Source organism: Telmatherina bonti (genome assembly GCF_933228915.1).
Source record: "Telmatherina bonti genome assembly, chromosome: 12".
Classification (NCBI taxonomy): Eukaryota; Metazoa; Chordata; class Actinopteri; order Atheriniformes; family Telmatherinidae; genus Telmatherina; species Telmatherina bonti.
In genome coordinates, this window is record NC_136610.1 from 9,326,181 (window position 1) to 9,341,537 (window position 15,357).

Here is a 15,357-nt window from a genome sequence, read left to right on the forward strand (position 1 = left end):
GGGGCAGTGTAGGGACCAGTCTGACCAGATGTAAGGTCACAGGATTTCCAGTTGGGAAAATGACAGAAGGTTTGTAAGTAGTTTAGGGACCACACAAAACATTTAGGATGCTGTTGATTCTATCTCCCACTACTGTCACCGTGTTTATTCTTTTCTTACAATTTCCACAACTCTGTCCGGTTTGTTCTCTAGTGTGCCCCCTACTGGAATCCTCTGGTAACAAGTTTAGTACACAAAAAGCATGTTTATTCTCTTTCTTAGTCTGATGCATGTTTATTTTTGGGTTATTGTGTCATGGAATACTACTGACAACAGCATGAATATTTAGTATGTAGATTTTTGAATAAACTGGTTTTGGTTTTGTACTGCTTAATGTTTTCAAACCCTTCTGAACTTAAAATCCAGTGTGTTGTGATGTCATAGAGAAAAAAAGAAAAAAAATATTATCTGGTGTTTGTAACTCGGCACCGTCGGTGATGCGCAAGAGTCCAGATTCCTGCGTGTTGACAGTGGATGCTGTGATTCTCTGTGCATGCAACGATTTTCAGTCCATCGGAGCGATGTTACTTGAAGATCTGCAGACAGCACGGATACACGCCCAGAGCCACAGCAGTTCCTTCCGTCACTGTTCATATTTACAGCTCTGTACACTGAAAAAAAAAAGAAACCTCTTCACAGCAAACAAACATAAATACAAATATAACTGAAATAAATTTAAGTTCAACTCTAGAGGTTAGAAAACAGCTGCGTTTCTGCAAACGTCTCACTTTTATAACAAGCTGTTCTAGAAAAACAAACCGGGTTGATTTGATGCAACTCGGCTGCAGTTAGACTGCCTCCAGTGTTGTCGGAGAAACCCGAAAATAAAATCCAACTGTAAAAATCGAGGATAGATAGCATTACATAGTATACTTAAGTAGGATTTACAAGAAGTTGTTTCCTTTCTCCCCTGGAAGGATGTTTTTTTTTTGTTTTTGTTTTTTTCTTTTCGTGTTCCATCACAGCAACAAAGCCTGAAGCAACGCACAAAAATTTAACTCAAATACGTGAGGAGCTAAAATCATCACAACGATGAGGTGTAGTTTACATTCCTTCTGCAGCAGCACAAACCACAATTTTTTTTTTCTTGGATTATTTGTTCTGTTTTACATTGATTGGTTCTCTCCAGGGGGTGGTGGTGGTTGCAGTGAGCGAGGACGGGGGTCTAAAGCCTTGTTTGGTGGTGCAGTTATAAAAAGGAGAAAGGGTGGGTTGGCGCTGCGGCACAGCGAGTTATAGGCACAGGGGGCAGCTGTGAGAGGTGGGGCATGTGGTGGTGAGCGGCATCAGGGATGAACGGTGAGAGATGGTTGGAGGTTTTTAAGGTAGAGAACTGCACCCTCACAGGTAGATCTCCCTCTTGGCGGTCTGGCCAGTTGGGGTGTTAGCCGAGTGGTATTCTGCTGCCTGGCTCAGCGGGATCTCTTCCAGCCCACAGTCTTTACCGGACGAGTCCCCGCTCCCGGGGTAGGCACTGCTGTAGGGTGTCATGAACCTCATGTTGGCCACTTTGGAACTGCTGCCACCAGCGATGCCGCCGCCCGTTCCACGCTCCTCTGTCATCACGGGTTTGGGGCTGCCGTTCGCCATCAGCTGCTCCTGTCCATCCATCTCCTGGTAAGGCACGAAGGTGGAGAGCTTGGGGGCATTTTTGGACACCTTGCGGTTGGGGGATGGTTGGCCGGGCATCCAGCAGGAGTCAGAGTGGCCGAACTCGGTGCACTCGCGGGTGCAGTTACCAGTCATCGCCACGTCGGGAAGAGGCCTGAGGTCTGCAGAGAAAAGAACAAGAGACAGAGGAAGAATGAGTGACCTGGAGGCAGATGGAGATGAATACCACCATGAGGGAGGGTAGCACATTAGCAGAGTCAGAGCAACATCATTTTCCTCTGCGCACTTCATCTGGAAACTTTTTCTGTTTGCATCCACTGGGTGGTTGACTTATTGATTAAAAGATTTAAGCGTAGCATCGAAGGCTTTGATTACATTTGCACATCTGCTGAATTTGATTTGATTGGACATACTGCTGCTTTAGAGTGTTACAGGATATTTTAGTAATTATGAAGCTCACCATTTAATCAAAAGGGCGGAGAAAGGACTGGTAGATTATATGCGGAATGCCTGGCTGTAAATAATTTCTCAGTTTTTTTCAGTTTTCAAGTGAGCGAGCCTTACCACCATGCTTTTTTTTTGCCTTACATTAAGATTCTTGTCAGTTTCTACAAGGCTTTTTGCCTCTGGTCTTTATTCTATTACACTGAGTTTTTACTTGTTTAGTGCACAAATGCCTGCTTGTGCTGTGGTTTTTATCTAAAGCAGCAGAACGTTTCCTTTGATAATCAACCGATAAGGGTCAAAGTTGACTGTAAATGACATTTGACAGAAGACAGATAAAGATTTCCCGTCAGTAACGCTGACATTTCTGTATGCAAAAATCTAATAAATGCTTTTGTTCCCCTAAAAAAAAGAACAAAGTGCAGATTCCCAGTTCAGCTAGTGAGTGGGGAAGGCTGATTAAAACTGTCATTATCCTCTTATCTGCACACAGAGCTCCGTGCATTTGAAAGAAATCAATTAAAGCTTGGTGTGTTTTAAAGTCACTAATAGTTCACAGAGAGGTGAGATCATCGCTTAAATTATCTCTGAAAAGATGGAAACCAAATCAAACGGTGGGTGCCAAGCATGAAACAGGATCAGTTGCATTACAGGAGGAAAAACAAACACACTCTGGTTTGTTAGCACGTTAATAATGTTTCACAAGCAGCTAATTAAGGCTAAAAAACTAATGATGCTAACCACGTTTTTTCTTTACCTGCAGGAAATATCATAATTAGCAACGAGTAGAGGGCAAATATTCAGGTTTGTGTCTTTTTTTACTGTTATATTCTAATGATGTTTTTTGTTTTTCAACTTTCTGTTGAGGCTTCATGTGATTATAATCCATCGTCAGACAGAGAAGCAGGACTTGACAGACAGCAAAGCCGAGTTTGCATTTAAATAAAAAAGAGAAGAAAAAAATCACAGCTCAGATGGAAAAAGGTCAGAGATGGAAGTAGAAATATCAATGCGTATGCAGAGAGTAACCTTTCCTCTGTGCGTGACATTAGATCATTCTTTGATACTGAGGCTGGAGGCTGTGGAGGAGGCGGGGTTGGGGGGTGTGGGGGGGGTTCTCCTGGGGAATGGCGCTTATTTCTCAAAATGCCCTCTGCTTCATGCATAATTGAAATTCATTGCCTCCTTTTTTTGCAAAAGGAGCTACAGTCGGCTTTTCTGTCTGTTTGCAGGTTGATGTGTATGTGCTAATCCCCGGGAGTGCTGAATAGCGGCTACCCCCTCCCCCCTTCACACACACATCCCCGTATTCTCACGGCCGCTGCAGTGGATTTTAGTTTTTAAGCACTCCTCATGCAAAAGCAAGGTGCTTGCAAAAATGTTAAGTCATGTGCGAGCGGCAGCCGAGTTCAGAGCCGCTGCTTTATAAGAGCTTTGGCTGAACGTGGAGTCAGCGGGAGACTTACGTAGCTCGTGCTTACGGAGCTCAGCTGAACCACATCTCTGACAGCAGCTTTTTCAAGTTCAAGTCAGGTTTCTACTAGTTTACCTGCAGGTTTCTGTTGTCAGCAGCAATTCCGATCTGATCCAGATTGTGTGCTGCATGTCGATATTTACAACCACAGGTCAAACAAATATTGAGCTGTTTGACCAAAACCTTCTGCTCTAATTCATATGGTTGCAGTTTTATTTGGCTCTGTTAGTAAATTATTCTTCATTTTTCTTTTTTCTTTTCTTTTTTTTTGTCTTCACGTGTTTCTACAAAGCCTCCTTTCTGCCTCTCTTTTATCAAACTACTTGACAGAGAGAGATCTCCACAGATGCTTACTATGAATATTCACTGTACAACCGAATGTGTTCTTCAGACTCACAGGATGTAGTAAAGATAACTTTCAGTGATAAAGTCACAATCCACCTAAAAAAAAAAAGACATCTGCAAGTGTTGATTTTCTTAACAGGCTCCACGGCACATTACCATAACCATCTGACTCAGTGTTTTAGCTGCAAATCCAAACTGACCTTCCTGATTTCAGCGACAGATGTTCCTTCTGGAGGAATCAACACCTGCTCTTTTAGTGTTCATTAGCTATGAGATTGCTCACAGAATTGAGTCTTTATCTTGGGAGCCATTTTTAAAAACAGGAAGCTTACCCCTCATTATAAGACTTAGCGGATAAATCCAATTATTGATTGTATCATTACCAAGGCTAGTATCAGTGTCGTTCGGTACTGAAATTGATCTTTTTCTTGGGGTGGTCTACGGGAACAGAAATGAAATGAATGTGAATGAGAACAAGCCAATGGTATTTTTTGCTTTAGTTTGGCTCATTTGCACTGTTGTCTTTATTTTTCGCAAACAATTGTGTAATAAAAAAGAACAGCAGTTAATTTATTAGTTTGTTGCATTGTTGATCTTGTTGTTGATGCTGTCATTTATTATTATTTACAAACAAAAAAACTAAATTTAAGTTTCAATGTTAATATTAATTTTTTAAATGAAAAAGGTTTTACTTGACAAATAATTCTACTTTTTTTTTATTATTATTATCATAACAACAATTAATAATTAAATGAAAATTAATTAAACCAATTGTGAAATTTTAACAAAATTTTATGTGATCACACCATGATGTCGCTGAAATACCATGGAAAATGTTTGTTCGATTTAATGGAGGAAGGACGAAGAACATGTTTATTTTGGGGAAGATGTTAAAGCATCTTTTGAAAATTCTTTTTCTTTTTTCACTTTGGTTTTACAAAAAAAAAAAACTCCTGGAAAGGCTTCTTAACCAAAATGTACATTCAGGTATTTTAGTTCTAATTTGATGCAGTAGATTGGTTTCCTTCTCTGTGTGATTGTTATTATGGATTGTTTATGTGAACAAAGACATTTATGGTGACTATTACAAATTTTCATTGGATTTCATTTCATTAAGCTTAAAGTTGCCTTTGGGCCCTCAGGACATCAGTCACAGTGTCACACACAGCTGATGGGGGTCATGTTCATCCTAATTAAGCAGAAGAACTAATTGGCCCTGGTTTAAGATGGAGCTTATTGGTGAGCATGATTGTGGGGAGAGAGTTTGGGCAGTTACGGTGAGCAATGGCCAAGATGTGAGATTAATAACCGCTCTGCATGACGAAAAGGCCATCCTGCAGCCGGCACCGTAACACCTCCAGCCAAAATCTAAGGCTGATTGCTTGCTGCTGACTGGACTGTTTTTCCTGCCGCTGAGCCTCATTAGTAAAAAAAGAGAAGCAGTCATTTCATTATCTGAGAGCTTTGTCACCTCGTAATTTAGATGCAAACTTTGAGTGTTTGGAGCACTTTAACTTCAGACTGGGGGTGTTCTGCATTTACAGGAGCAGCTTTGCTTTGGTGCACGTGAAGCCTTCAGGGAAACGCAATGATGGACATGAAAGTATGTTCACGTTGGGTCACCCCTTTTAACACAGCAGAATAAAGGAAATCAGCCTGATTTCATGTGGAGTCATCCTCAGGGACTTGGAGGATGAATCTTAACTTCAAAATGAATTTTTTCTAAATGACCAATTAATGTTCATGGGTACACATGTTGACGCTTTCCAGGGGATGAACCTTTCTCATATGTGTGGCCTTATTTCATTGGTTTCCTTTAAAAAAAAAAAAAAAAAAAACTTTCATATTTTTTGATCCACAACTTCCGAAGCTCTAATTACTTTAATCTTCATAAACAGGATAAGTGGGGTGTTATTAATTCCACAAGGCCACAAAGTGGAACTGTAGATCCTGACTTCCAACCTAGATTACTCATAGCTTTTAAAGCTTCTTGACCATGTTTACTTTACTATTCAAAGGCACAGATATATTCACTTTCCCTAACTGTGGGACAGATTGGTCCTCCTGTCCAGTGTCACCATGTCGTAGACAGCATATCTAAAGTCCTTACTGAAGACTAATACTGTTGTAATTTAAAATTTTTCCTTCAAGAAAGAATGTAATCTTTCAATGGTAACCGGTTCGTTAAAATATGGACAACTCACGTTCACCTAAAGAGCACTGATCCCCAATAGGCAGTCCAGTTCTGAACACAGATTCTGTCCCATCTGATTACAGGTTGAGTGGCGGCTCTTTTCTGACTGTTTCTGCACAGACAGGCTCAATCCCAAACTGCCTTCTACACACTAAACATCCGTTTGCGCGTTCTCACAGAGATTCCGTCATACTAGTAGCTGTCCCAAACAACGTAGTGTGGCGAGCGAGTGACCACACTACAGCCACCAGATAAGTCTACAACACTCACAGTGTGTCGCACAGACAGAAAATCATTAAACATTTAGGATAAAATGAAGATCGCAAATGTTGCTCTCTGCTGAAGTTTTATTTCATGTAAGGACATTTAGCACCATTCATTTGTTTAATGGGAGGTGTCAGATGGTAATGAAGTTGAAATGCTTATGGAATCACTTAAAAGTATATGAAGCATAATTCTCTTGTCATTGTGATGGTTGCTGAACAGGGCATCTCTAAAATTTATTTAATGGCCAGTTCACATATTCAGTTCAATTTTTACAGACTCCAGGTCCAAGATCAAAAAGGCAAAAACAGTAGTTAGACAAACATTTCATTCATTCATTTTCTGAACTGCTTATTCCAATTCAGGGTCGTGGGGAAGCTGGAGCCTATCCCAGCTGGCTTTGGGTGACAGGCAGGGTACACCCTGGACAGCTCGCCAGTCCATCGCAGGGCCACACAGAGAGATGAACAACCACACTCACGCTCACACTCACACTCACTCCTAGGGGCAATTTAGAGTGACCAATTAACCTATCATGCATGTCTTTGGATGGTGGGAGGAAGCCGGAGTACCTGGAGAGAACCCACACATACACAGGGAGAACATGCAAACTCCACACAGAAAGGCCACTGACCAAACCAGCCAAGGATCGAACCAGCGACCTTCTTGCTGTGAGGCCACAGTGCTAACCACTGCGCCACCATGCAGCCGTTAGACAAACATGTTAACAAAAAAAACAAAAAAAAAAAAAAAACACTTTCATAGTAAAACAGCTCAGCTAGTTATTTTGTGATGATGTTGGGAATGGAAAAAAAAAAAAAAAGTAAAACTAGGTTTTGAATCTGGATATGGCCCTGCGATGAACTGGCGAGCTGTCCAGGGTGTACCCTGCCTGTCGCCCAAAGCCGGCTGGGATAGGCTCCAGCTTCCCCGCGACCCTGAATTGGAATAAGCGGTTCGGAAAATGAATGAATGAATGAATGAATCTGGATGTGACTTTGGTGTTTGTGTTCATGTAGGAATGTCCAAAGCGCTGTGTCCTATCTGCTCTGTAACGGTGGCGTTGGTTGAAATCGAGAATGTGTAACCGCTCTATAGTTTTACATGAACTTAATATTATATTAGATCACAATTATCTACCAAATGCATTAGTTTGGCTACAGAAAATAAGCTATTATGAAGCCTCCATGATTACCTAAAGAATATTTTACACGTTAATTTACTAGCCAATAGTTTTCTAACAAGTTTTCCCTTGGAGTTGTGTTAATATTGAGACTCCATTGCAAAACTAAGTCACTGAGACATTGTCAAACAGTGCGTGACTCCAACAGTCTTTGTAAATAAATAAAACAAAATACCTCTATCTGCATCAACAGTCACAATGAAAAGCGAAACATTATCCAGAGAACTGCTGTATGAAGCCATGCGTAAAACTCCCTGCAAAGGCTTAGCTGTAGCTGAGACCACTCATGTGGCTGACAGTGCGCAGCTGTTTGTTTATGCAAGATTCTTCAACATGGAGAAGACTGAGTTTAGTTACAATCCCTTGGATGTTTTAATTCTTCAGACCCATACAAGAGAACATCTAACTAGTCAAAAATGAGATGTTAAAGAAGAGAGGAACCAAGTTCTAACAAGTGCAGATGTTGATTCAATGACTTCAACATATTTTTTTTATTAATTAGTGGTATAATTAAAATATACTATAACTTAAAATGTATAATGCTGCTGACGTTCTCTGTCTTGATTTTAAATTGTGACTGACGTTGCACATTGCATCAGAGACAGAATCGTAGGACTTGACAATAAAAGTTGAATCCGTTGCCAAATGGACAGAATTGTGACTCTGATCAGCATTCCTTGGTGATCAATTATTTTGTCTATAGTTAACAAGAAATAAAGACAGGAGTCGGATATAAGGTCACTTGCAGTGTCAAAAGACAGTCAGAGCTAAGGCTATGTTCACATAGCAGGTCTTAAACGTATTGTTTTGTTTTCTTTCCCAACAGTTTTATATGGGTCCCAGGGATCCAACAACATTGTTTTCAATGTGTTTTATCCCAAATTCAGCCTTGGTCCTTCATTTGACCATTCCTAACGTAGCTATAAGGAGCTCTACTAAGATCACGTTTTCATCTCTGAACCTTTACATGTTCATGCATGGTTTCTGTCCATGTCCACTCCACGCTGCTCTCAGGGAGAAGAGAGCGAACATTTAAAGGTTCATAAGTGAACAAGAACAGCCTGTTCTCTGTAGAGCTCACAAAAGTGACATTTGGAAAGGCTGAAATTAAAAACCAAGGTTGTATTTGGGGTTAAACACTGAAAAAAATGTGGGACCTCTGATACTCAAACGAAATTGGTGAAAAAATGTGTAATATGGGACCTTTAATGTGACCACCATCAGAGTCCAGTGTGAACAGTGTGACCCTAGGATGACATTAAACTGTGTTTATGGGGGTAAATATGGACACACCAGTGTATGTGTGCCAGTTCTGAAACTGTTAGAACCCACAAAATGACAGCATAATATTCATACATTCATTCATTTTCCTAACTGCATAGTCCAATGAAGGGTAATGGGGAAGCTGGAGCCTAACCCAGTTGTCTTTGGGTGAAAGGCAGGGTACACCCTGGACAGGTCACCAGTCCATCACAGGACAACAAAATATAGTTCCATCTACTGCTTTCGACACAGAACTGTGATGCACGTTTCTCTTCTTCAGTGATGTGAAAGTTGGATGAAATACAAGACCGATGTTCAGACAAAAGCTGCTTTGAAAAACATCCGATTTGCATTTGATTTAATAAGACAAGTAAAGTGGGCTCTTCCCGATTTAAAACAAACAAAAAAAAATAAATATTTGTGCTGTTCACACTGTCGGATTTATCTTTAAAAAAGTTATTTTCCCATAGAACTGATGACATTTTATACATCCTCTACATGATCAAGCATCATACCCATGGAAAAAGTTCCATAGTAAAACATAATACAGGTGGAGAAACATATAAATTGTCTGAAAAATAAAAAAGACCTGAAAAGAAAAGCATTGATGTCATGGCGACTGGTGTTAGAGACGACGACGGTTCTTCCTTCTGATCTGATTTTTCTGTGATAGTTGGGTACATTTCTGTTTCTGTAAAAGATGAAACTGTGCTTTCAGCTTGGACAGTTTAACTCTGTTCATCAACATGTCAGAGCAGCTTCAGCAGAGGGAGGATGAGGGGATCGTGATGAATTTGCTCTGCACTGGATACACACAGGCTTGAAGGCTCTACAGTGACAGCAGAATGATTAACCATCCAACCACCCAGAGGTGACAAACATCACAAAACACTTCAGTTTAAAAATCTCTCTGAAGCACCAAAAGCAACACCGGGGGCTTCAGCGTTTCTTGTCAGGAGAAGTTTGAAAAGTTCTGGGGTAACCCCTGGAGGAGAACGTGCTATCTGTCCTCGTCTCTGCGGCGCCCTCGGCGAGGCTGCAGCGCTGTCACAGGGCTGCAACGCTGAATTCAAGGTTGCCACTATTAGTCAAGGCTTTTTAAAATGAAGTATTCCTCCTGAGCCCCCCACACCCCCTGTAGCTCTTATCTATACTTCTGGGTTCCAGTTAACCCCAGGGACCCCTCACTCACCCTGTTGGCCTGTCTTTCTGCATAATACACTGCGTTACCTTGGTCACCATTTTCCGGTCAAACTAATTAGATTTCAGAGTCCCGCTTGGGAAGATGTCAGTGGTATGAAATGGAAATAATTTCCAGATGAGTATCTGACATTTTACGCTGTCGACTAGAGTAAAGAGCCCAGGCGGATAGGCTCTCTCCTCCTTCGTATCCCCCTCCTCTGCTTCCTCTTTTTCCACTCCATCACTTTAGTCGCAGAGATATGCTAAATCCTTGTGCTTCCTCTCTCCCCACTCAGTCCAGGGTGATAAATGGAAGCGAATGTACACAAAAGAGCGTTTCTCTTCTTTTTCCCTGCCTCTGCTTGAAGTGTTAATGTGTTTAATTACTTTGAAGCTATTTTTTTTTCTTTAAATGTGTGTGTACGTGAGTGTGATTTGTGTTGTGCTGAAAGCTGCAAGAAAACCTTCAATTAATGACTTTTTCTCAGCCTATGACAATGGCTCTAATTTATCTTACAGGAACAATAGAGGAGTGAGAGGAGGTGCAGCTCCTCTGAAGGCTCAAAGACGTGCTGCAGCTTCCCCCGCTGCAATCAGTGGTGACGCCAGCAGCCCACACATCTCAGTTTTACCGGCAGTCCACACACTTTAGTCCGCTTCCCTGGAGGCTCCAGCAAGGATGCAGGGAATAGGACCAAACTGTGTCTACCGCCTCTGAGGAGTTGGAGCTTGTTGTGCCAAATCAGACAAAACAGCATGTTCAAATTTACCGTTTCATCACCTTCAGACATTTTGATCAAAACACCAACAAACAACCAAAGTCATGAAAGTTGAGGCATTTCACTGGGTAACAGATGAGATGAACCATGTGACAGCAAAGGTTTTTTACATAATCTGAACTAGACATTGGTTTCCAAACATCATAAAATCACGTTTCAAATGTCTGAGTCATTTTTATGAGATTTGCAGCATTTTTTTGCGGTTCAGTTTTTAATACCTTTAAGTGGTCACTGTCGACATCGGCTGATGGAAAGAAATAGACGAAAGGATGAAATTGTGTTTTCGATGATCTCTGAGTAGTTAAATAATTTTAAAACTTAAATTCTAAAGTCTTTTAAACCCAATTCAACATCATTTTTTAAAGTGTACCCATCAGAGGCAGTCATTTTAAAACAGACTCCTCAAGATGTTTTCAACAATATTATATCAATAAATCCACCATGGGACACTGGACATGTCAAAATGTTACATTTTAAATATGCACAACAGAACCTTCGAAGATTTGTCTTGGTTATGGGCCTTCTATTGCTGGCTAATCCAGCATCCATCTTGCAGCATGTTGTGCATCCTACCTGTAGTGTAAGGTCTTTCCAGACTGACTTGCCTTTTTTCTACTCTCTCCTTTTGTCACTTTTTGTATTTCTTTTCCTTTCTTTCTCCGATAATGTCTTACCTTGCTCGCTCAGCAATAGTGGTTTTGTATCCACTTGCTAACATGTGATGTAGTGTGTAACGTGAAACTTGGCTGCTATGCCAAGAGGCGTACTGGAAGAAAAAAAAAAAGGACTTTCTTACCCCCATGGCAATGCTGGGCAGTCGGATGTTCATAATATATGTCAGAGTGCCAGCAACAAGGCAGGAGTGTCATGTAGTGTGTCTTTATGTTTAGTGCAGGGTCTCAGAAACTTGTATTCAAACTTCAATGTTTTATTGTTTTGGAACCAAGATAAATAGATCTAAATATGATATCCAAACAGAAGATGTCAGGCTTGCAAACACAGAACTGCTACGGCTTAAAGGTGGCAGATATTACTAGCATCATGCTTATCCTGTTTTTTTTGTTTGTTTTTTTTTCATTGGGGAATGAATTAGATGCTGCTTTGGGTGAAATAATTATAGGTAAAAAATAAATAAATAAAGTCATTTATATTAGTAAAGCCAGGAAACCAATTTCAACTCACCAACTCAAGTTGCAAGTTTGACCATTACAGCATCATATGCTAGCTTGGACTGTTATAACTACACCACCAGTCAAAAGTATGGACACACTTTCCCATTGGAATTACTGGAAAAGTGTGTCCAAACCTTTGACTGGTACCGTAGCTCTGAAAAATTGAGAGATTTGTTATTAAACAAAGGGACAAAAACATTCAGATGGTGACAAAGTTCTGCTACAACTGAGGAATGTGAGACATGTGAGCTGCAGCAACTGAACACAGCTGCAAAGTCGCTGGAGAGGAGAGCAGCTGGCAGACAGCGAGTGTTAAAAGATAAAAGAAAATGAAGGTTAAACACACAAACTAATTTTATTTGTTCTCCACTGATTCAACTATCTATGTGAACTAGAGTGGCACTTTAAACCAGGAATCCGATCTTTAGTGAAGTTTATCCTCCTGATTGGCTCCTTGTGTCTTGTGGTAAACACACTCTCATGTCGTCTTTGTCTTTCCAAAGTGACTCATGCTGAAAATCCTTAAGATGACTGTGTTGCAGCGACATTCCTCCCATAAGCTGAACGAAGCAGATATTTACCATGAATAACAGTGAAGGTCTTCATTTATGTTTTTTATGGAGACCAACACAGGCCTGAACACACACTGCTGTAAATCTCAATCTGTATTCAGCCTCACACTCAAACACACACAGAGACACAGCCATTCTTCACCGTTGCTTGCCCAATACACACACACACACACACACACACACACAGTCTTGTGTCTTTGGTATTCTTCCCGTCAAAGGTTCAGTGTGCTCCGGCTGTATCAGTGTGTGCCGTACTCCATGTTCCCATAAAGATTTTACAATCATCAGCTTTTCCAGAACCAGCTCCTAACCGTCCTCTTACTGCGGTGATGTTGGGAACAGCAGCACTACATTCAGGTGGAAGTCGCTCTCATAATATGTCTCTGTCTCCAACAAATGGTCGAAACTTTGACTGTTTCATTCGTGTCCTTGAAATTCATAATCCACTAAGTTTAAAATGGACCCTCGCTGGCTGATTAGAGCCAGCTGAAACTGATGCAACACTCCTGACAAGACCAAACTGCAGCTTTCATATTTTATATTATCTTATATTCAGTCTAATGTATGTTTCCTTATATAATCCTAATGCACTTTGTATGCATTGAGATATGAGTCCATTATATAAAAATCAGCCAATCCTGTAGCAGCAATTCAACTAGTCATGTAGACATGGTGAAGACAACTCGGTAGTTCGAACTGAGCATCACAAAGAGGAAGAAAGGGGACTTTAAATGTGGCATGGTTCTTGGTGAGTATTCCAGAAACTGCTGATCTACTGGATTTTCACATTCTTGCTTCCAGCAGGATGATGGACCATGTCACAAAGCTCAAATCATCTCCAATTGCCCTCAACACTGTACTCTAAGGACCTCCCCAGACACCAGATCTCAGTTGGCTAGAGCATGTTTAGGAAGTGGTGGAACAGAAGATTCTCATGACAGATGCACAGTCAGGTTGGGACACGTTGAGGTGATGTAGGATGGGAAAGTTCTATCACTTAGAAAGAGGATTTTTTTTTCTAACTGCAACACAGTGACGTTGTTTCCTCAATCCGAACTGGAAGCATCAGTGTGTTCCAACGTGACGTTGTCTTGGCAACCATAGAAAGCAGAAAAATGGCATTCATTAAGCGGTGAGGAATGTGTTTTAGTCCTGACCAGTTAAAGGAAACTGCTGACATTTACTGATGAGTTAATGCTCATTTGTGTTGTGTTTCCATCTGTTTTGTTTTAAACTTTCATTCCAAGTCAGTAAATGTTGATGTTTTGTGTGGTCTATTGTCATGTGTGCAGGCGTTAAAGCAAACATCAGAAGCAAACCTGTGAGGGAATTACAAAAGAATTTGGAATGTTAAAGTGAGCAGCGATGAAAGGGAGTGAAATGGTCTTTTAAAGGACAGATTAAATGCCTCCCAAGCCTTCCGGGGGATTTCAAGATCTTCCTGATTCAGTTTCTGTGGTTTGAGGATGTGACCAGTTTCTGGCAACCCAGAGGTCACTTCATCAAAATGTCCATGTAGGCCAAATCCACTCCTGGAAGCTCGGTCCGGCCCCCCCGCCCCGAGGCTCCGTGTCCCTCCCCCACTCAGTCTGACCCCCAGCCTGGCTCTGTGTGGAAACCTTGCCGGCTCTAATTAAACTTTGGGCAGATTGGAACTTTGCCTTGTCAGTCTTTATTCATGCTTAAACAAGTTATTACTTTTTGAGAAATTAAATTAGCCGGCAATTAATTAATCGACACAGAGCTGGGAAAGAGGACGGAGGGGTGGGGGGGAGGGGGGTTGGGGGAGAAGGAGGGGGAGGGATGAAGGCTGGGAGGTGAAGCAAGATGAAAGTGGAGGAAAAGAAGATGAGGAGCGAAGTGGGGAGGGGTTTTGGCAGAAAATGAAGGAAAAGAGTCACAGATTTATCTGGGAGATGGAGGGGGGGGGGGGGGGGGGGGGTATTAGATATTTAAATGTCGTCTTTTCTCTCACTAATTAGCAGGAAAGAAACAAAGATTAAAATCTTTTTTCCTTCTCTCACACATAAAAATGTGATTTTTAAAAAGATGTTTTATCCAAAGCAAACACCTTAATTTTTCCATTATAGTGGAACCATAATTGAGAAGAGTCAACACGGAGATCAACAGACTATGTTCCTGTGAGGAACATTGTGGTTCAGCAGAGTTAAATTTGCTGGGGCAGAAAAGTCAAATCCAGACCTATCGTTCACTTTTCTCCTGCTTCATTTAGTCTTTTCCTTTCCCCTCCATTTACTTTTCTTCCTCACGCTCTACATCCAGACTCAGTAATATCTTTTAGTCGCAAACAAAAGGATGATAAAGAAAATCCTACATCAAGTCCACATAATGACCCTTATCCTGCAGTAATCTGGATAAGCAAGCGCAGTTGTAAAGGGACGGTGGCTGTCAGTGGCCAAAATTCCTCCAGCTGTTTTCATCTGCGAGTTGATCCAATGGTCTCAGGTGCAGCAAGTACCTCAGTTTTAATTCTCAGACTTTTAAATCTCTCTTCATGGATGGATGTTTGTCTCTTTAGAGACACCTCATTAAAAATGATGGAACAAACATGTTTGCTTCATGCATGTTGCAAAGTGGATTATTCTGAGTAAATAAAAGCACAACAGCTATTTTAGTAAAGTGATTAGTGGAAACACAGTTTACAATTACATCAAATGTTCTGTAATTGACATCTGATGTAGTTACACAAGTTTTAGGTCAGACTTCAATGTTTAACATTTAGGTAAATTTGGTAGTTAAGCCTGGCTTGCTGACCCTTCGTCATCCCTTCAGTTTAGCTGCTTTACGCTGCAGGGAGACATTGTAGGATGTCCT

The 15,357-nt window shown here is 41.0% G+C and overlaps 1 protein-coding gene across 1 annotated transcript in view; it reads right to left on the minus strand.

The window, feature by feature from the left end:
* Window positions 1–1,380: 1,380 nt before the first annotated feature.
* LOC306762869 (protocadherin-1-like) overlaps window positions 1,381–15,357 on the minus strand; it is a gene marked incomplete at its 3' end in the record, with an annotated part of 221,951 nt that continues 207,974 nt past the window's right edge. The window contains exon 5 of the mRNA XM_079249505.1: window positions 1,381–1,811. Within this exon, the coding sequence (XP_079105631.1) occupies window positions 1,381–1,811 (431 nt within the window). The remainder of the gene's footprint in view (window positions 1,812–15,357) is intronic.